Source organism: Solanum lycopersicum, chromosome 1, assembly GCF_036512215.1.
Source record: "Solanum lycopersicum chromosome 1, SLM_r2.1".
Lineage (NCBI taxonomy): Eukaryota > Viridiplantae > Streptophyta > Magnoliopsida > Solanales > Solanaceae > Solanum > Solanum lycopersicum.
In genome coordinates this window covers 402855-423652 of record NC_090800.1, presented here as the reverse complement: position 1 = coordinate 423652, position 20798 = coordinate 402855, and the positions used below count along the sequence as shown (strand labels likewise).

General features: G+C 31.9%; 5 protein-coding genes across 9 annotated transcripts; 1 reads left to right on the top strand and 4 right to left on the bottom strand.

Moving 5' to 3' along the window:
* The first annotated feature begins 3803 nt into the window (after positions 1–3803).
* On the top strand, positions 3804–6267 carry LOC101262550 (zinc finger protein SHOOT GRAVITROPISM 5). The gene is made up of 3 exons (XM_004228709.4): positions 3804–4127; positions 4590–4986; positions 5600–6267. Exons 1-3 carry the CDS (start codon positions 4043–4045, stop codon positions 6135–6137), a joined length of 1020 nt encoding a protein of 339 aa, XP_004228757.1. The 5' UTR covers positions 3804–4042; the 3' UTR covers positions 6138–6267.
* Positions 6268–6682: 415 nt separating this feature from the next.
* Positions 6683–7593, bottom strand: LOC109119839 (CASP-like protein 4D1). Its single transcript, XM_019212981.3, has 3 exons — positions 7347–7593; positions 7049–7184; positions 6683–6948 (listed from the first exon to the last, which is right to left on the bottom strand). The coding sequence occupies exons 1-3, from the start codon at positions 7532–7534 to the stop codon at positions 6745–6747; spliced, it is 528 nt and encodes a 175-aa protein (XP_019068526.1). The 5' UTR covers positions 7535–7593; the 3' UTR covers positions 6683–6744.
* A 489-nt stretch (positions 7594–8082) lies between these two features.
* Positions 8083–9220, bottom strand: LOC101247154 (CASP-like protein PIMP1). Its single transcript, XM_004228895.5, has 3 exons — positions 8914–9220; positions 8647–8782; positions 8083–8377 (listed from the first exon to the last, which is right to left on the bottom strand). Exons 1-3 carry the CDS (start codon positions 9102–9104, stop codon positions 8171–8173), a joined length of 534 nt encoding a protein of 177 aa, XP_004228943.1. The 5' UTR covers positions 9105–9220; the 3' UTR covers positions 8083–8170.
* A 1244-nt stretch (positions 9221–10464) lies between these two features.
* LOC101247456 (transmembrane 9 superfamily member 2-like) lies at positions 10465–14210 on the bottom strand. The gene is made up of 7 exons (XM_004228896.5): positions 13914–14210; positions 13595–13635; positions 12847–13429; positions 12544–12681; positions 12298–12454; positions 11297–11781; positions 10465–10936 (listed from the first exon to the last, which is right to left on the bottom strand). The coding sequence occupies exons 1-7, from the start codon at positions 14075–14077 to the stop codon at positions 10720–10722; spliced, it is 1785 nt and encodes a 594-aa protein (XP_004228944.1). The 5' UTR covers positions 14078–14210; the 3' UTR covers positions 10465–10719.
* A 654-nt stretch (positions 14211–14864) lies between these two features.
* Positions 14865–20686, bottom strand: LOC101263144 (protein KINASE OF THE OUTER CHLOROPLAST MEMBRANE 1). Of its 5 annotated transcripts, XM_004228712.5 has the most exons (6): positions 20449–20574; positions 18884–18946; positions 17569–17948; positions 16854–16945; positions 16047–16520; positions 14865–15934 (listed from the first exon to the last, which is right to left on the bottom strand). In XM_004228712.5, the coding sequence occupies exons 3-6, from the start codon at positions 17938–17940 to the stop codon at positions 15019–15021; spliced, it is 1854 nt and encodes a 617-aa protein (XP_004228760.1). In that variant the 5' UTR covers positions 17941–17948; positions 18884–18946; positions 20449–20574; the 3' UTR covers positions 14865–15018. The 5 variants fall into 5 exon arrangements, with proteins under 5 accessions (XP_004228760.1, XP_010316572.1, XP_069151537.1 ...); XM_010318270.4 differs by lacking the exon at positions 18884–18946 and having other exon boundaries at positions 20449–20686; XM_069295436.1 differs by lacking the exon at positions 18884–18946 and having other exon boundaries at positions 20285–20459.
* Positions 20687–20798: the final 112 nt, after the last annotated feature.

Sequence of the window (20798 nt, the reverse complement as noted above, 5' to 3'; positions counted from 1 at the left end):
GAATAGCAATTTGTTTGGGCTCATCATATGTTAACGATGTCACTCGTTAGTTATTTCTTTGCATCTAAATGTTTTTGTTTAAACAAGTGAAAATACATTTTCGGAATCAGTCTTTTTACCTCACAAATGTATAGTAGGTCATGTCTGCTTACATTACATTCTACCCTTCCCACATTCACTTATATAATTACGCTGAATATACTTAGTGTCCCCCAAATTTGTTTGAATTTCAGTCATGTATACATGAACTTCAACCATATGATACTTCAGACATTATACCTTAAGTTTGACTTTATCAAGACTAACTTCAGACGCCACAAATATCTGAAGTTGTCTTGAAGTGATACGTATGATTTTTTTATGCAAAGTAAAATAATAAAGACTAAAGAGTGGTTATTTGTTCAACTTTCAAACCCTAATCTAATACAAAGTAAAATAGTAAAGAGTTTTAAGTTTTGTCATGTCTACACAATTAAAATTAGGTTCAATATAATTACAGAGAACTCCCTATAGTAAAATTTACATTTTCATCGAATTAAAGTTAATGATTTTGTGATAGTGATACAACTAAATTTATGTGACATATACAACTCAATAATTTTATAGCATAGTAATGGCATCTTTTATTGCACTGAAATCTGTGGTATCTTGTCTTGTATATTACTTTTGTTAGCATCCAAGAGACAAAAACAAAATAGAGACATTATGCCATAAGTATTTCTCAACAAATATATTCTGCAAGAAACTCGTCAACAATAGCATGGGATGTTTCATGTTTGAAGATTATTATTTGTCTTTTTATAGTTGTCTTTTTCTCCTTTTTCATCTAAGATTTTATTCTTTTACAATCTAGGAAAAAGAGATAATATATATAGAGTTAATAAATTACATGACTATGTGTGTGTATAGTATATGGTCCAAAGCTAGTTACCACCCTTTTGTCCCTATAATGTACCCTCACAAAAAATTTATCCTAGATAAAGTCAAAATTTTTAATTTATAAAATTTAGATCATAATCGTTTTTGTTTTACTAAGTTATAAAGAGATTATTTATACATATTAGATAATTTTTTAACGAAAATATAAGGCTTGAAGATTGTTTATTGTTGTCTTTTTCTCCATTTGATGTAAGATTTTATTCCACCTTTTATTTTCTTAGAAAAAGAGAATATATAGAATTACAAATTTATTTGTGTATATTGTATGGTTCAAAATTAGTAACCACCCTTTTGTCCCTATAATGTACCCTTGCAACATTTCTTTCGTCACGAAACAATATACTCTGTCAGTATAAAAAAATAAATTGTATAGAAAATTAAACAAAAATAATATGTGTGACTCTTCATATATCACCAAAGGATTGTTAATTAATAGTATACTTCTATAACTTTGTAATTCTAGAAGTCTTATAACCCCACAATAAATGGGTTGTAATAACATGTTTAAAACTAAAATCATCAATTTTTAAAAAAATTCTTTTCTTTTCCTTTTTTAAAAAAACTTAGATTAAGTTCTATGACATTTACATAAAATGGTATAGAGTGAATATACTTCTTATGTTTTGTTCGTACAACAATAATAGCTACATCTTGATTCCAAATAAGTTGATCGATTCACTCTCTTTTCTAAGTTCTACGTTGAATCAAAATGTAACGAATATAATTTTGTATGTTTTTGTCTTGTACATCAGTAATAACTACATCTGAGTCGTGAACAAGTTAGGTCGACTTCCCCCTTCCCACCGGGCCCGGGCATTTGTCACTTAGTAGGGGGGAGAAAACACTTGAGAAACCTCCATATTTTGAATATAAAGAGGGAAAAGATTGACAAGATTTGAAGGTACAAAATACAATTAAGAAGATGGAAAATTGACAAGGAAAGGACTTGGATTGTCTCATTAAAGTTTGTGATCCAAAATTGTGTTTGTACCATACATTATGCCTCTGTTGCTACAGAGACAAACATACCATACCCATAGTTAAAACTTAAAAGTCATACTCAAGTTTTCTATTTTTCAATACTTATATTTTATTTTTCTTTACCTTTATGGCTAAAAGATCACCTTTTTCATTGAATATTTTGAGTATTTTTTAATGAAATTTACTGAAAAATTTAAAAAATTAACACGTATTAAGCCTTTTGCATAGGCTCATTAAGATATAGCCAAGTTATAATCGACTCTAGGTCCAAATATAATGTTGTTATTTTAGTGCAACCTATATATACGACTTAAAAAGGGGTGAATTAGATCGCATCAAATTTTTGATACGTAACCTACATACTCTTGTCTTATGAGGGTAGAAAGGACTTCTTTTGACGGATTAATTTCTTAATTTGAAAGTAATATAAATTAAAGTTTGTCAGGCTAGCAAGCTAAAGGAATCTATAACAGGGAAATATATATGTACCTTTATTTTTGTTATTTTGTTATATTTTTCATTGCCCCTAATGGTTTTTGTCTCCATTATTTATCTCATTATTGTTATTTCTTTGTTTTTTTGTTTGTTTCGTGTTTCACTTTTTTGCATGTAAATAGAATTCAAATACAAATCATAAAATTCTGAAATTTACAACAAATGTATTTCTATATTTGGGATTTGGGAATATTGTCAAAGTATTTCAAAGACGTAATTATTTTAACGTATGATCTGTTATATTATATGTTTTTTATTATAGCAATTAATAAATACTCATAAAATTGTCATTATTATAGAGATATATGACTTTATCTAACAATAGTTTTTATGTTTAGTTTATGGTGAAATTGAAACACTAAAAAGGAGCAAATTATTCTTTTTTTTTTAAAAGAAAATGCAATATATATGTATAATAGACAAAACTTTGTTAATAACAAAGCTGCTTAATTGTGCATTTTCCACCATCTTTCATAAAAGCTGCTACAAAAACTTTTAATCATGTTTACTTTGGTCAATGGAATTTTATTTTTATTTTTTTTGAAAAAAAAACACTTTCAACTTTTCACTTTTTGTTTTTTATAAAAAAAAAGTTGAAAAGGAAAATAAAGGTCACGTGTAACTTCATATCCTAAGTTATTCTTTATAAAAGTTCTCAAAAAAAAAAAAATTGTTCATGCAAATTACATTGTGTCATGAAATAATCACTCATTGTGTTTGATAATAAAATTCTGAAATTCTAATTTTATTTTTTTTAAGAATTTAGAAATAACAACAATATTGTGTGTTTACTTTTTCATTCCAAGTTATTCATAAAAAAATCAAAAATAATTTTCAGTTTATATCAAAGGTCAAATATAATTTTAATTTTCACATAATATTTTTCATTCTAAAAGTAAAAATTATTCTTTTCAAATTTCATAATAAAACATAATCAAACGTCCACTTCATGAAATTATCAAAAGCAAAAGAAATAAATAAAAATAACACATTTGTTCATGCAAATTACATTGTGTGTCATGAAATAATGACTCTTTAATTTGTTTTCTTGTGTACGAGGGATGTTTTTTTGTTTCTCTTGTCTTGTTGCTTCTCTCTCTTTACATGTGTGGACTTATTGATTTCACTCAAGGTTAAAGATATTTTTTTTATTTAAAAAAATAATAATCATAAATTTAAAATTCTGAAGTAAGAAATTTATATCATCAATTCTATTAACTTTACTTATTATATTAAATAATTTGTCTTAATTTCAAAATTACAAATTTATATTAAAAGGAGATTTACTTACGAACAAATATTCGTATAAATAATATAATTATATAAAAAAACTGATCACCCGTCACTCTATATATCGAACCTATGAGCAAGACTAACTCTTACTTGCTCAAGGTATATAATCAATGAAAACCTTACAAGAAAGTTCATTAAAAAAAAAAAAAAGCTTAAAAAGATAACTAATTTTCTCAAAAAGAAAGTGCCTTCCCACCTTCCTAAAAAGTCCCCACTCCCACTAGTTACAAGTAGGGTAATATTGTCTTAAAAATTCATCTTCTTTTTATTTACTTTTTTCACTTTGATCTACAAAAGAATTTTATAGATACATACAAATTAAAATTTCTTCTCCATGTTGGATAATTCTTCTTCTTCAGAAGCTCTTATTAATTCTGGGGATTCTAATAGAAGGAAAAGAAGACCAGCTGGTACACCAGGTAATAATTTTGAATCAAATTTTTCTTTCTGTCGAAAAATTATATTATCGTGTTACAGACGTTGAATCCTTTGATATAAAGAGGGGGTTTCAAGAATTGATTTAGGTTACCAATTTAAATTCTAGGTGTGACGTGTTATCTATTAAGTACTATTTTTTTTTGTAAATTTCTGACTCTGTCACCGTAGTTATAATTAGTATTTATCCTCTCTTTCTTTCTTTTTTTTATTATGATTTTATATATTTATAAACTCTTGATACGAAGAAATAGGGTTTTAAGAATTGCATCTAGGAGTTATTATTTCTATGTAACAAACTTGTTATATAAATTTCTAGGTCGGTGACCGAAGCCAGCTTGAGTTTTCTTGTTACATTTATAATATCTAGGAGAAGGGGTGGTTCTTGTTTTATAATATAACATCTACTTTGTTATATATAAACTATGTAAATTGTTGAATGTCAGATCCAGATGCAGAAGTGGTCTCACTTTCCCCCAAAACACTATTGGAATCGGATAGATATATATGTGATATTTGTGATCAAGGTTTTCAAAGGGATCAAAATTTGCAAATGCATAGGAGAAGACACAAAGTGCCATGGAAATTAGTGAAGAGAGAAATTGAAGTTAAAAAGAGAGTATTTGTATGTCCAGAGCCAAGTTGTTTACACCATGATCCTTGTCATGCCCTTGGTGATCTTGTTGGGATAAAGAAACATTTTAGAAGAAAACATAGTGATAATAAGCAATGGATTTGTGATAAATGTGGAAAAGCTTATGCTGTTCAATCGGATTACAAAGCACATCTCAAGACTTGTGGTACTAGAGGACATTCTTGTGATTGTGGTCGCGTTTTTTCAAGGTAACTTTAACTGACCAAACAAAATTAAAGTTAAATACATAATCCACGGTTTATCGACATGAATTTTGTTATTTGTGGAAATTATAGCGAGCATGTTGATCTAAATGAATTTTGTTATTTGTGGAAATTATACGGAGTATGTTGATCGAAATAGAATTAATTTTTTATGATAATTATACTGAATATACTATGTTCCGAATATATTATATATAGGAAGAGGAGAGGTAGTGAACAAACAAGCACACATTCCTCAATCTTTGATACAATTTGCCAATAGAAATACTTTAACTAGCACCTAGCCAATGGAAGTGATATATAAACTAGCTAGCTTAATTTATATTTCACTTTTAAATATATATATATATATATATATATATATAATCATTATGAAGAACACAATGTGCATCTTTGTTGTGCTGCATATTACGTAATTGACTGATTCGTCTGTTTTATGATAAATCAGAATTGTATATAGAAGCACTAGCCTCTTGCTTTTATTTTTTGCTTGTCTAATTACTACCCCTAGATATATACCTAGTTAATTAAACTTTGTTTGCTAAGTTGAAGAAAACATTAAATTAATATTTTATTTGACCATGCATGCATTTTGTAGAGTGGAAAGTTTTATTGAGCACCAAGACAGTTGCACTATAAGGAGAATTAGGCCAAGATTGCAACCAATTACAGCTGCTTGTTCTTCAAGTGACACAAATTTACCAAAATTAGCCATAATGCCTTTACCAAAAAACAGTACAAATTTAGAACTTGGCCTAAAAAGTAGTAGTCATCATGAAAATACTATTGAAGAAGCACATTTGAAATTATCCATTGGATCATCATCACCAAATCATGAGGTACTTAATTTGGTTATGGCTGACAAGGCCTACGCTGAGGAAGCACGTAGGAACGCGAAGAGGGAGATGGAATACGCGGAGAGGGAATTCGAGAATGCAAAGAGAATTAGACAACAAGCACAAGCTGAAATTGAAAGAGCAAAACAATTGAAAGAGGAAGCTATTAACAGAATAAGTTCATCAATTTTGGAAATTACTTGTCATGCTTGCAAAAATAAGTTTCAAACAATTGATAATAATGTTGACTCTTCTCCACCTATGAGTTACATGTCTTCAGATGGTGAAAGAGAGCAATAATGATGAGTTGGTATATTTCTGTTCATTGTATTTTCTCAATTAATTAATGTAGTATTATGAATAAGACTCATTGACAGTTATTCAAATTTTGTTTTTGGCAATAAGGGGAATGATAATCGTATTTGTTTGAGATTGAGGAGCAGTTGTTATTTCGATAAGGGTCTTGCATTATTGGTAGATCTCATAATTGGATTATGTTATGAGCAATTTGGGGCATGAAGTGGGCCTTTGGCAATAAACATCACCAAGAAGCGTGAAAATTAGATCTCAGAAAGTCGATTTTATTTGAACTACCTTCACAAATTTAAATCTCAATTTTATAACTAAACAAAAATTTTGAGATAAAAAGTAAATAATTTCATTAAAGATGCTTTAGATATTCGATGAAATAATTGTTTGGTAGCATGATGAATAGTAGGACCAATGCCCATTATAAGCTGCTTGTGACAATGTTTGATATATATATATATATGTCAACAAAAGCGCAGAAAAGTCTCCACAAAAAATGACTACACTAGCTAATTAATCTAAGTAGAACATATAAATAAATAAAGCCCCATTCTATTTGATAGATGAAACTTGGCATATGAAAAATTCCTTTGATGATTCATTCACTCTTATTGGAGGATAAGATTGTAGAAATTAGAGAGGCAACAAGTCCAACTACAAAAAATGCATTAGGGACATACATTAGACCAAAATAGCTATGCATCTTTTCAGTCGTGCTGTCATCTACGAATTTAGCCTTTGATAATTCCACTGTTGCAGCTAGTGATGCTCCAGCTGCACTTGCCATTAGCCCAAACATGATCTACGATTAGAGACGGAGTCACAAATTTTTAGTAGTTTTGCGTATGAAAGAAAATATATTTTTCAATTACCATTCACTTGTCATTTAAAAATAGTTTTACCTGGTCAGCAATAAGTTGAACCAAGTGAAATATGTGGTGATCTATGAGTTGTTTCTTTGCTATCGTGTAATATGCTGCAAAAGGAAGTAGCAATATAGTGTAGCAAATCCCCATTATCATTATAGCAAATACGAATCTGAAAAAAAAAAAACATATTATTATAAGTGATCCTCCTTTTTTTTTTTTTTAATAAATAATATTTTTACCATGCAAATGATTTTATGGATTAGAACCAAAAATGTCTTCTAAATGAGGTATTAATTAATCAGAATTACTTATCTGACTAATTCAAATTTACCTGAATGTGTCAAAAATGGTGTAGTCAATCTGACCATTCATATAAGGAACTTTATTATTATACATCACAAGTGATGAAATCAACAAAGAAGCTAAGGTTACAACCCTAGCAATTAATACAAGTAATGGAATTTTATTTGGTGATGAAAATGAAGAAAAAGGCTTTTCATCGTAATCATATTCAATCATTTTTTAAATTTTTTTTAATCTTTTCACATGAAAAGCCTCTTCTTCATTAGCAAATGATTAAGAAAAAATTAATGGTTGTATTATTTTATAATCTTGATCCGTTTTATGTGATATGTTGAAAGAAGAGTGGTATAAATTAGAACATATGTCCTATGTACAAATTAAAGAATTTTTTTTAATAATAAAATAAATATATAAAAGTTTGAAAAAGGTACTAAATGACTTAAACATGAGCTTGGGAATTAAATTTAAAAAAAAAAATTCATTTATCGTAATTTGCTTGAACAATTTGTTTATTTAAAATTTGAATTGAATATTTAAATTTTAATTAAATTAAAAGTTTTGTCTGTTCTTATATTTTATGCTTTGTTGTATCCTGATAGAGAATCGTTTATCATCCCTCAAAGAATATAATAACGATAATCGTTGAAATTAAAGATAGTAATATTCACGTCTCAAAGCTTTAATTAAAAACGTTCATTATACCAAAAAAAGGGAACTCATATCACTAGTCAACCAAGAAATTTAGGTAAGATCAACACTACACATTCAAATAACTCACACATATACATTAATCATAATAAGTTACACCATAATAATATTCTGAATTTCTTAAACATAGAATTATTTATATAATTATTCACTCTTTTGGAGACTCAAAGATGATAGGACAGAAGAAATTCCAGAGCTCACAAATGCAGCAACAAGAAATGCATTTGGAATATACATTAATCCCAAAAAATAATCAATTTTTGAGTTATTTTCTGTATAAACAACTTTTTGTAAATCCACAGTTGCACCTAGTGCTGCCCCAGCTGCTGTTGCTATCATGCCAAATGTAATCTACATATATAAAAAAACAAAAAAAAAACACAATATTAAATAATAATTTATTACAAAATTTGTCAACATGTTACAACATCAAGTTGTAAAAATAATCTCTACAAGATATGATCAGGCCATTCTCCATACCCCACACATGAGATTATGTAATTTTATTTGGTTTATGGAATAAAAGTAAAATATTTTTGGGATAGAAAATTATTTATTTAGTACATAAAACAGAAACTCAACAAATTATATTACTAAAAAAATAAATTAAATTTGCTAACCTTGTCACCATAAAATTGAAAGTTGTGAAAGCTCTTGTGCTTTATAAGATGTTTCTTTGCAATGAGATAATATACAGCAAATGGAATATGAAATGTATTGTATATAATTCCAGCTACCATTACAGCAAACATGTACCTGTACAGGAATATACACACACAAAAAAAAAAAATGTAAATGAAAAAGTCGATTTTTGGCTCAAATCTTAGATATGCTGACACGAACATTACTATTGTAAAAATAAAAAAAGAAAGAATTAGAATAAGTACCTGTATGAGTTGTAATAATCATACTCAAGTTTAGATCCATTATCCAAAGTAACTTTATTACTACTCAATACAATTATAGAAACCACAATACAAATTATAGTAATTAACCTTGCTACTAATATAATCAATGGCAATTTTGATGAAGTTGGAGGCTTTTCATTAAAATTATATTGAGGTAACTCAAACTCCATTTTAATTTCTCAAATATTTCAATGAGAGCTTATTGTAAGGTTTAATTCAATGGTGTCTATATATATATATATTAAAAAAGCAATTAATGTGGACTGTATATTGTTGGATACATACCAGTCAAAATGTAGAGAAAAGTCTACCTTATATTATTGGAATTTTGAATAGTTTCCCTACTAATTAAATATCCAATCAAATGTTTTTTTTAACTATTATAGCCAAATATTATTATAAAGAACATATACTTAATATAAATTATACAAGGTATTTGGTTTGAAATTTTTTTTGAAAAGTTTTAATTTATAGAGGATGGCTATCTCACCTTTTGATTTTCTGGATATTATTGTTTCATTTACATAGGTTATTTACGTTATATATTATAGTTAATACTTTTCTTTCATTGTTGTTTTTCTTTGAAGTCTTTTTTTGGATTCAAAATTCTATCGAAAACAATTTTTCTATCTTCTTAAAGATAAGATATAATCTATGTACATCTCAACCTCTCTAGACATCACTCGTGAGTATATAATAAATATGTTGTTGTTGTTGATATTTTATATACATATTTTTTGTTTATTTAACATAAATTAAATTATATTGGTATTTTTAAAAAATAATTTTCAAAAAGGTGTTGGTTTCGTAACGCATTTGACTAGGTCTACGACGTTAACTTCTATAATACGTTTATAGTGAAATTAATGTTTCTTTTGGATCAGGTCAACAAATATTGACAAATTCTTCAAACTTCCATTGTAAGACAAATTCTTCAACTTCCACTGTAAGACACTCTCTCCCATTCGTAGCTATTATTGTTTTACTGATGTTGAAGATTAGTCGTCACCAAATGAAATTCAAAAATGAAAAGTTAACACATAGAAAAGTCATAGAGTTTTATAATACTATATATATAGAGAGAATTTTAGTTATATATAAATAGTGATTTTTTTTTATTAAAGAGTGTTCAAATAAACGCCCCCGATCCTACTAAGCTCTATCTCTAATCATCACGAAAGAAGTGAAAGTACCATAAGATAACGTAAATTATAACACTAAAGATGGTACCAAAAATCATCAATACTAGTAATAACAAGCTAGACGTATATAGACACCTATTCATTGACGTGTTTGCTTCATATCGTGGAAATTTATGGGAAATCAAATCTCTTCATCGATGTGTACTTTATGCTAAGGATATTTTTGAAATTTCAATGTTTATGCTTTAAATGCAGTTTCTGCGGATAGTTTGGTCTCACATCAATAAAAGATTTTTCGCCAAATTAATTAGTGGGAAGAGTAAATTAATGTATATCTTTACAACTTATGTCCCACAGACTCTTCAAAGATGTCTGTTGGTGCGTGTCGAATCCTCTAAAAATAGTGTATTTTTGAACGATCCAGCATAGGTGCGATAACATTTATGGAAAGTCCGAACAACTTAGTGTACAACAACCTATACATCAAGCTTTTGTTTCCCATATACTTAGACCTAGTGACACTTTAATTTCTACCTAGATAGTCCTCTCCTTAAACCTAACTATCAAGAAAACTAAGGTATAAGTGACCAAATTTGGAGTACACAAATATACACCTTTAACTATATATAGTCTATAGTGTTGTTTACTCACACTTGATTGATCGATAAATGTGACGAACAAAGAGCAATGATGCGCGGAAACCAATGGTCCCGAACATGAGGAAGAAACCATAGCATATGCAAGCCATGTATCCGAAGAAACACGAGGTTTGCATGAAACCAGACATGCCTGATCTCGCGTAGTAGTACAAGCAATAGGTGTAGATAAATAGGCCAGTTGATCCACCACAGAGAAACGACCTGTTAGCGAGGGAAAATTTAGTCGTTAAAAGTCATGTTCCAGTCCTAGTAGCCAATAACTACCAGGAGGGGGAGAGCTCATCTTAGGATCAGTAAAAATGAACTTTCTTTGGTTGTGTTTGCAAGCTATATACTGCTTCGGACTTTTCAAAAATGTTAATGCACCAGTGTGTGATCCTCCAAAAATGTAATACTTTTGGAAGATCCAACATCACCTGTTGACAATTTTGAAGAGTCCGAGCAACAGAATAACTAATAAACCTAGCAATGAAGAGAAATGACATGTAACTGTATATAGATATTTAACTAAAGCCAAAAATATGAAACATGAACAAAAAAGAAAGAAGCTTTAATTCAAACCTCCACCACCATTTATGATCTTCCGCGGCTAGTTGGAAATAAGTCGATGCAACAGTGACAAACACGGTTACTATCAGCAGAAGAACAAAGACTATAAACAACATGCTGTAAATTGTGTAGATTTTTTGACCCCATACACTTTCAAATATGTAATAAAGCTCGACGTAGATGGCACTAAATGGTAAGAACCCTGTCATTGCCATCTGAGGGATGGTGCTACAGTACCAAGGGAGTACTGGAATTTCTCTGGGATACTTTGTGGTTCGACATGGAGCTTGGAAATTTGTTCTGCTATTTTTGCCAGCAATTCCGCCTAATACGAGCAGTGGAGATGTCACTAATGTCAACATAAGTACTATTAACATAATTGTATTGAATGGTAGAGCAGCACTAGAACTATAACTAACTGCAACAGAATTGAGAAAGCAGAACGTTAACGCGAGAGGCCCAAAGAAGAGACATCCTGTCCAGATCAGATTCTTTACCTGTTAAAGGCAGAGTACTTTCAAATGTTAGCTGATCAATCAAAAGCGAAAAGTGCAAAAAACACCAAAAGTCTGTTGGAGCTTTAAGGGCGAAGCAGAATTAGAGGGTGATCACGCTTTTGAACAAGCCTTTAACAACATTACTGTATGCCCTCTTTGTTGCATTGAAGGACAATAACCATTCATATATATGATAAGTCATTGCTCAATATATTGACCTTTTCCGATTAGAGGCAGATCCACGATTTGAAGTTTCTAATCTAAAATGTTAATGAATTTTACATCAATAATCTATGCATATTCATATGGATTTGTATACATGTTCATATGCTTAACTCATAGCCAACATACTAAGTTCCCCTTTGTCTCGAGTTCCACAACAGTAATCTCAACTGTGGATTTGAACCTTGTCGTTATGAGCAAGTAGAATCAGTTGTGATAACAAAAAGGCATGATACACTAACAAGTTTAGTGTCTAGATGACAATATCTCAGCAACTATATATGAGAATCTTACCCAATTAGTTCCTTCAAGCTGGCAATAGAAAGAGGTTGATGTGTATCCACCAACGCCAGAAGTGAGTGCATATATAACCAGCAGGGCAGTGAATAGAGCTCCTCTATTGTAAGGATAAAACACCCCGACAAGCGCCATCAGGAATATAAAAATTGTCCTGTACAAGATATACGATATACAATAATGCAAATGTTTCTTGTATTAGACTTTAATTTATCAGAACAACAGATTTCAGAGGACACTAACAATGTAAAGAGCTGAGCACCACAACCGAGTGCTGCAGCAAACAATGATTTGTGTTTCGGGAACCTAAAGACATCACCGTGTATGTACTTCCATCCTGTCTCCTCTTGATCGTTAACTGCTTCTTCATCATGTGCATACCTTTTGCATACATTGTCAATTGAAAGAGTTATTTCTCGAGAAAACCAGATATAACCGTCCTATTTCACTCTAAAGGACAAGTTTTCTTTGGAACCGATGTAACAACATAGGGAGTTTTGACTGTAGTTAGTTTTCTTTTTTGAAAAGGAGGGATAAGCCACTTACTTGACAAAATCATTCTTAAGGACTCGCATAAGAATCGTGGCAAGGAAGCCGGTTAAAAGGAGGACAGTGACACAAGAATTGATAATCGAGAACCAATGGATATGCGGTAGAGTAGTCTGCAGGAACTTATCCATCCGATTCTCAAACAGAATATCCGTTCCCTTCCATTTCGCAGTGTATGTGAACTCAGCATCGACTTCCCTATCCTCTGTCAGGTCCAAAACAGAATGTGGATCCATTCGTGCAGTGATCTCAATAACACGGTCCCTATTATAGTGGATATCGAAATGTATGTGTTTGTATAGAAAGTAGCTGTAATATTTTGTATCCTCTGTCACTTCCCTATTCTCAACTCTTCCGATAAGGCCCCATATGGGCAACTCATCGTAGTACATCTCAAAGTAATAGTCCTTATCGACTGCTCTTCGAAACTGAGCAACTTCATCCTTTGTTAACTTCTTTCGACAAAGAATTTCCGAGTCTTTATCTACCAAGAAATCGAGTGCATAAGGACCACTCATGAGTCGATCCCCATTTAAAACTTCACCTACATCTTCCTTATTTTCTTCTAATTTCACATGATCTGCATATGAACTCAAGTAACATAAGTGTTCCAACATACATCTATCAAAATTTTTTATACAGGATTTGAGCTCTTACAACAGACATACAAAATAATTTACTCAGCTATATTTATCTGATTAGGTTCCACATAAATACAATGAGGGAAAAATATTGTAGAATGAACCTGGTATGCAGAATGGCAGATCATAATATCTGTATGATTCACTGTAAAACAAGATTGTCATTAGAAAATGATAATGTTTGTTTTACATATTCAAAAAAGGCACAACACAACACAACTCGTTGTTCAACTCAGATTCACTAGTCTAGTGACAGAGCTAGAAATTTATATAAACAAATTCGAAACCCCCAATTTACATAACAATATTTGAATTTCGAACAATAAATAAAATAAAAGTATGTTATACCGATTCACATAGTATAATTTTCTTTTTTACGAGCTCTGCCACTAAAAGGATTCGAGGAAGGGTAAAAAAATGTACCTGGGATTGTGAAAAGGGCCAATTTTATTAGCAAAAAGAGGAACATGATCTCCTTGTTTATAGAAATGATCATCTAAGGCATTGTAATCTTGGATAATAAAAATACGAAAAATAATTAAAAGGATTAGCATGCAAATCGACAAAATAACATGCACTTTCTTCATCAAGGAATTTAATTAATTCTTGAGAAATACAAAGAAGATTTTTTTTTTTTTTACCAAAGAAGAATGAACGTGTGCATGATAGTTTACTAGTTAGTTCTCAATGTTATCTCTTGTATCGAATATATATCCTAAAACAATTAAAAAGGTTTAAATAAGACCATCTTGATTTTATTTCTAAAAGATGGTGTCTTTCAGTATTTTTATTAAGCATAGAAGGTCTGCACTAAAAAAAACATTTTTGTTGAGAATATATTCTCCAACATGATCCCAAATATGGTAAGTTTGTTAATTACATCACAATAATAGTAACAAGTATAATCAAGTGTATATTCTTTCTTACTCCTAATGTGGTGACTTATTAGTGGTCCAATGCTTTTATTTTCTGTTAGCAGTGGCAATATTTTTGGTCTTTATGTTTTAACCGTTCATCAAATTGGGTGGAATGTGTAATTACAAAAAAGGAAAATGAATTAATTATTTTTTTTATATATATAAATGTGTCCCATCAAAAATTTTAATTAGATGAATAAAATGTCTTAAATTTGAGTCCTTAAATCAATCCTAAAAGAAGCATTTTCTTTTTTCATTCAATGGAACACTAATTTCTAGTAAGGATTGACTAAACAGAAAGTTAAAGAATTTAAAAAAAAAAAAAAACTTTGTATTCTTTGTATAAGGACAGACTGATGCACTAAAGCTCGTCTTTATAATATAACTAGGATTCAAGTGAAAGTAGTACTCTACAATGATGCTTTTTGCTTTTTGATTACAATTGAGAGACTATATATATTTCTGATACCTGCAGAGCTTTGTATTAAGAAAATATGTACATACATATCACAAATTCAGCATAATGTCAAGTTTACAACATACTGTGATGCAAAGTTTTGTGCCACTGCTACGAAATTTACTCTTTTTTTTTTTTTACCAACAAGTAGAGATTACCTAGCACCTTCCTTAAACAGGATATTTGGTCGAAGCCAGGCCGGCTTGCCACCAACCTCACCATCCTTAGTACGATGATCATGATCCTTCTTCAGCTTCGCATTAATGCATTTTCCTACAGATACACCAAGCTTTGCTGCTGTAAGTAGGCTAAACGCAATAGAAAGTGGTCGAATACACCAGTGAAAGTCCTCGAGGTGCTGATACTTCTTGATAATGCCAGGACATGTATCAAATGATACTTCCATCACCTCATCTGGATCAGCTAAGAAAGTATTAGGTTCATCACCAAATACCAACCTTCCTGGAAATTGAACGACAAGACAACCATTTGGAAGTATCTGTGATATTCTACCAGTAGCCCATCCTCCTCCCCATTTCTTAGGCCATTCAAACCTGGGAGTTTCAACATTTGATTTCAATTGCACGAATTGTCCCAAGAAATATGGGTCAACTTTTTCGACTTCAGAAGAATGTCCTGTCCATAATGTTTCTAAGCCTAAAATACCAACACTGATGCTTCCATCACGCTGCACCGAGTGTAAGATGCCCACAGAGAAGTGATTCTTACTTTCATTGACCAAGCGCACCCAATCCCCAGTTGCCAAACCACATGTAACCCTCTCTATGGTTGATGCATTTACCCGAAGAGGGCTCCGTAAATTGGGGACTCGTACCAGAACAAATCCATCTCGATCAGTATCTTTCTCGAGACCAACAACACTTCCTTCCAACACAGCCAAATCTTGAGAATTTCTGGAGTTGAACATTTTTCTGGAGCGAATAGTATCTCCCACTTGAAGATGATCTTTTGAAAGGAACCATGTGGTAAAGCCACAGGTTTTGCTTTTCTCAGACAGAGTTCCTCCTATGTCGCTCCCCTCTCCTTCACTATAAACAGCATTCTTTGAGCTGCCAAAGGTGCAATAAAATTGATGAGAACTTTACCGCGAAGACACACACACACACACACACACACATATATATAGAGAGAGAGAGGGGTGGGGGTGGGGAGAGAGAAAACCTTTCAAATGCTTGCAAAATGTCCACCATCAGAGGTCGATTGCGGAGATCATACTCAAAACAGCCATTGAGAACATTCTCAATAGCAGTGGGGAGGCCACCAGGAAGTTGTGGCTTTTCTTGGTTTATCACCACCAAACGGTAGATATCATAGACTGATTTACCGAACCAGGGCTGAACACCAGTCAACATCTCGATAACGCTGCATCCAAATCCCCAAGCATCAGTCTCACAAGTTATTGGGCCTCTAACCTCAGGTTCCCACTGTTCCGGAGCCATGTAATTCGGAGTCCCACGCCTTAGTGCTAAATCTGAATCAGGCGGTTGAACTCCAAGGAGAAGATACGGTATACCAAAGTCTCCGAGGAACACTTCATCATGTTCGTTCAGAAGAAAATTAGTTGGCTTAAGGTTCAGAACCAGGACATTCATTGAATGCAATTCTTGTATTACTTTACCCAATTCAATACCATATCTGTTAAGACATGAGCATTCTGTATTAACAAGTGCCAATTTCATAATGAGAACTTTTAGCTTGCTGATAATAATACTCCCTCTGTTTCAATTTGTTTCCCTTACTTTCCTTTTTTGCCCGTTCAAAAAGAATGTCCCTTTTCTCTTTTGACAACTCTTTAATTCTACTTCCAACATATGTTTAAGACTGCAAAGATTAAAGGACATTTTGGTACATTCTACATATCTTTGGTTTAAGACCACAAGATTCAAAAGTCTCTTTCACTTTCTTAAATTCCATGTCAAGTAAGAATCAAACAAGCAAACTGAAACAGAGGAAGTATATGTTTATTACCTAAGCACATCAGGTAACTGGAGCTTCCCTCTTTTCAGACGAGCCATTTTATCACCAACTGACCCCTCATAGGATCTCATAACTATACAGATCTATCCACAGAAACATTATTCAGCAAGTAAGAACAATGAGAAAATGAAAAAAGGGTCCCTTATATTTAAGGTTAGATTATGCACTAAGGGTTTTAGTCCTTCAAGTCTGCTGCCAAAGATCAACAGTTTTGGTCTCCGTCAAATATTTACCAAACTCTTGTCTGATAGATTTGAAGGGAACTACGGAAAAAAAGGAAATTAGCGGGACTCGCATTTAGAGGTACAATTTTGTAGTCTATGCTATTTATTGTTCATTTTAAGAATCTGATGCAACTTTTATAAAAGTAACTTCGGCTAAAATTTTATATTTTTAGTGTCTAGTGCAATTTCTAAAGTTACATATTTTAGGATTTGATAGGACTTTCTTAATGTTTATTGCAAAATCTTGTTTTGCACTATTTCCATCAAATATAGCGAATATAAATTGTTAAATATCTGACAGAGACTACCAGTGTTAACTTTTGGCAAATTTGAAGGACAAAAAATGTTCTGTGCATGCTTAAGGGACAATTTTAAACTTACCCTAAATAATAAAGGACCATTTTTGTCATTTTCTTCAAGAACAATAAACAAATTGTAAGGCCCCTATAGAGCTAAGCAAAATAATGCAGACAGAATTTCACCTTTCCAGATATTACAGTGATACCATGCAGCCAACAAACACCTTGGATTTGTTTAGACTTCAACTTCACCCATAAATCCTCGAACTTACTTAAGAAAGCCTTTACCTGATCCTCATTTATAGGATGTAACCTTTTTACAGCTACTTCATGATGCTCATCGTACTCAGTAGCTGATTGATGATGTGTGGCTGACCAAACATCACCAAAGTATCCACGTCCGATCCTATGTTTAAGTTTGATTGAAGCAGGATCAATGTACGGACCGGCTGGGGCAGGTGCAGCAACAACAGTTCTAAGATGATCAGGATCTCCTTCATAAAGCTCATAATCGAAAGAGGCTGCCAAAGGAGATCCTTTCATATCTTTAGCCATTTTCTCAGCTATGAAGGCAAAGAACAAAAAACAAAAAAGAGCATGAGATCAACACCCACAACTTGCATTGCATGTTACAGGAACTTCCACCAGTAAATAAAACTGAATTGTTCAATCCCTCAAGCAACATTTCTAACACAATGGAAATAATGTTTCTTTTAGGAAGAACAGTTTAACCTATGACACTCTTTTTGTGAAGAAACGGTTCTTGGGCCTAACTCAACCCCAAAAGTTAGCTCAAAGCGAGGAGGATTGGCCAAGCTTTATCCATTGAATCAACGATGTAGGACATTCTGTTCATTACCTTTTATAAGCAATAAAGTTCTAAGTTCATAAAAAATATGGGATCCTGTTGTTTTTGTAATTGACTCATCTAAATATATCAGATTGAAGGAACATCAAAAAGAATCTTGATGTGACTAGAAAGCTTTAAGCTTTTACAGATAATTTCAGCAGTAAAATAGTCAGTAGTTTCAATTTAAGACTAGATTTAGGCTCTACGGATAAAATAAAGAGATCTAGTAGTGGCATATTTCTTCCATAAACCATATATAATTTGAAAGTTCTAAGTTCAGAACGCCCATCATCTTTTGATGCCTACATAGCGTCCCTGAACAGGTTATACGGAGGAAGTCATTTTGGAGATCAGATCCCAAAACATTTCCATTCTTTCACTGGTATAATGGAAGCCATGCACATTAATCTAGTTTGTGGGTCCAGGACTGCAGACAACATTAGTTTCTCAAAACCTTTCTTATAGGTTTTTGACAAAGTAGTTGTCCATGCTTGCTAAAGTAAACTGACTAGAAGACGATGCACAGGAAAGGAGAATAAAAAGTTTATATGTAGATGCCCTCAACACATTACCCAGATACACTAGTCTAGTAACTAAGTCTCTAAACTAAATAGGATACTATTCCATGAATTAGTAAAGAGAACTCACAGTCTCTATTATGTGAGGGGTATGGTACGATAAAAGACACCCATGTGATTTGTTGTGGGGATCCTACAGTGATAAATAGAAACCCCATTAACAAATGAAGATATATCAGGAAGCAAAGATTAGTTGAGATAGAAGGAGGATAACAGTTGAACTACCAAACATGTCCCCTATGAAAATCTTACCCATCTAAAGAGCACGTAGACCTTCTCACGAGAGCTACAAAACAACCAAAAAATTAAATCACACCTAATGCTTTCCTGAAGTCTAGTTCGACCTCTTTCACTTGATAGATTTCCCCAAAGACATCCTTCTCTACCCCGCCACCAATCAAAATCCCCTAGTGAGGAGCCCAGAGGTGGTCAGTTGCCATGTCAATTACACAAACTAGTGGATGATTTCTGCCTCCCTTACTCCTTAAATGGCTACCCAATGCATTCCCTGGTGAGTCATCTATTTAATATTTGACTAGTATAGCTTAACACTTCCATATCAGTTACCATTATGTTAATTATAAAAGGCATGTAGAATTGAACTGACTCCCCTCCTCCTCCTCCACTTGAATCACGCATTCTTTCACAAGAATCAACAACAACAATATACTCAGTGTATTAGAAGTGTGGCCTGGAGAGGGTAGGATGTACACGACCTTACCTCTACCTTTGAAGGGTGGAGAGGTTGTTTCCGATAGACCCTCGACTCAAAAGAAATTAGTTGATGCAAAGAAAAAGAGACAAAAAAGTAGAAAATGTTTAAAAACAAGTGCAGCAACAGATATTAGTACACCTTGGGGGAGAAGGGGTCTTCCACAAGAATCAACATTTAGATAATTTTTATAGATATAACACTGCCAAATCAGTAAATTATACATAAGCCTTAGCATAAATACTAACTACTGTTTGTTCAAAGCTTACCTTTTTAGTTTCAAACACAGCTAAAATACTTTTAGCAAAAATTCACAAAAAAAACTCCATTCTTTCACAAGAATCAAACCCACCCATCATATAGCACTGCCAAATCAGCAAACTATATACATAAACCTTAGCAAGTTGCCCACACTCTCCAAAAATTGTCACGCCCATGTCGGATCCTCCAAAAACGCACTACTTATCAAGAATCCAACATGCACCCGACAACATTTTCAAAGAGTCCGAGCTAACATAGAATAAATACTAACTAGTGTTTGTTTAAAGTTTCCCCCTTTATTAAATTCCAAACACAGCTAAAACACTTTCAGCAAAGATTGAAAAACAAACATCATTCTTCCACAAGAATCAACAATTAGATAATCAAGAATCAAACCCCCACCCATCACATAGCACTGCAAAATCTACTAATTAGTGTTTATTAAAGTTGACCTTTTTTTCATTTCAATCACAGACCACAGCTAAAAAAAACACTCACAGGCAAAAATTGAACAAATAAAAAACTATTCTTTCACATGAATCAACAATTGGGAAATCAAGAATCCAAATACCCAATAAAGAAAAGCTGCTATATCATCAAATTATCAAGAACCCATGTCAGAAATAGTACCAAATTACTAGGGAAAGAATAAAAATGCTTACTTGAATTGGTTAATTAAAAAAAATTAGCTTTGAGAAACGTGAACGGAGTTATCATAGAGTGCGTTAAGGAGTGGCAAACTGGATTGCAACACAGAGGAAGCAAACAAAGGCGGTGCTGTCACTATGGGGACGGATTATTTTTTTATTTAGTATGATATAATTTAATTTCTTAACAAATGTATATTTTTATTTTTAACTAAAAAATGAAAATAATCATAGTAATTAAAATAGATAGGATAAGAGATTTGGAGCTAAAGTATTATATTAAAAATGTCTCTTTTTTTTTAGAAATGTCTATGTCCTCATAAACAAAATCTAATTAATATTATTTTTTATTTTATTTTATTACT

Coding starts and splice junctions, on each gene's coding strand:
- LOC101263144 (XM_010318266.4), bottom strand. CDS start 18,971: ATGGGGTTTCTATTTATCACTGTAGGATCCCCACAACAAATCACATGG. Junction 17,949..18,883: donor CCCCTCACATAATAGAGACT/GTGAGTTCTCTT, acceptor TTGCCTTCATAG/CTGAGAAAATGGCTAAAGAT. Junction 16,946..17,568: donor TCACTGTAATATCTGGAAAG/GTGAAATTCTGT, acceptor TTCTGTGGATAG/ATCTGTATAGTTATGAGATC.
- LOC101247154 (XM_004228895.5), bottom strand. CDS start 9,104: ATGGAGTTTGAGTTACCTCAATATAATTTTAATGAAAAGCCTCCAACT. Junction 8,783..8,913: donor GATTATTACAACTCATACAG/GTACTTATTCTA, acceptor ATTCCTGTACAG/GTACATGTTTGCTGTAATGG. Junction 8,378..8,646: donor TTCAATTTTATGGTGACAAG/GTTAGCAAATTT, acceptor TTATATATGTAG/ATTACATTTGGCATGATAGC.
- LOC101247456 (XM_004228896.5), bottom strand. CDS start 14,077: ATGAAGAAAGTGCATGTTATTTTGTCGATTTGCATGCTAATCCTTTTA. Junction 12,682..12,846: donor CTTAAGAATGATTTTGTCAA/GTAAGTGGCTTA, acceptor TGTATGCAAAAG/GTATGCACATGATGAAGAAG. Junction 12,455..12,543: donor GGTGCTCAGCTCTTTACATT/GTTAGTGTCCTC, acceptor TATCTTGTACAG/GACAATTTTTATATTCCTGA.
- LOC109119839 (XM_019212981.3), bottom strand. CDS start 7,534: ATGATTGAATATGATTACGATGAAAAGCCTTTTTCTTCATTTTCATCA. Junction 7,185..7,346: donor ACCATTTTTGACACATTCAG/GTAAATTTGAAT, acceptor TTTTTTTTTCAG/ATTCGTATTTGCTATAATGA. Junction 6,949..7,048: donor TTCAACTTATTGCTGACCAG/GTAAAACTATTT, acceptor CTCTAATCGTAG/ATCATGTTTGGGCTAATGGC.
- LOC101262550 (XM_004228709.4), top strand. CDS start 4,043: ATGTTGGATAATTCTTCTTCTTCAGAAGCTCTTATTAATTCTGGGGAT. Junction 4,128..4,589: donor AAGACCAGCTGGTACACCAG/GTAATAATTTTG, acceptor GTTGAATGTCAG/ATCCAGATGCAGAAGTGGTC. Junction 4,987..5,599: donor TGTGGTCGCGTTTTTTCAAG/GTAACTTTAACT, acceptor TGCATTTTGTAG/AGTGGAAAGTTTTATTGAGC.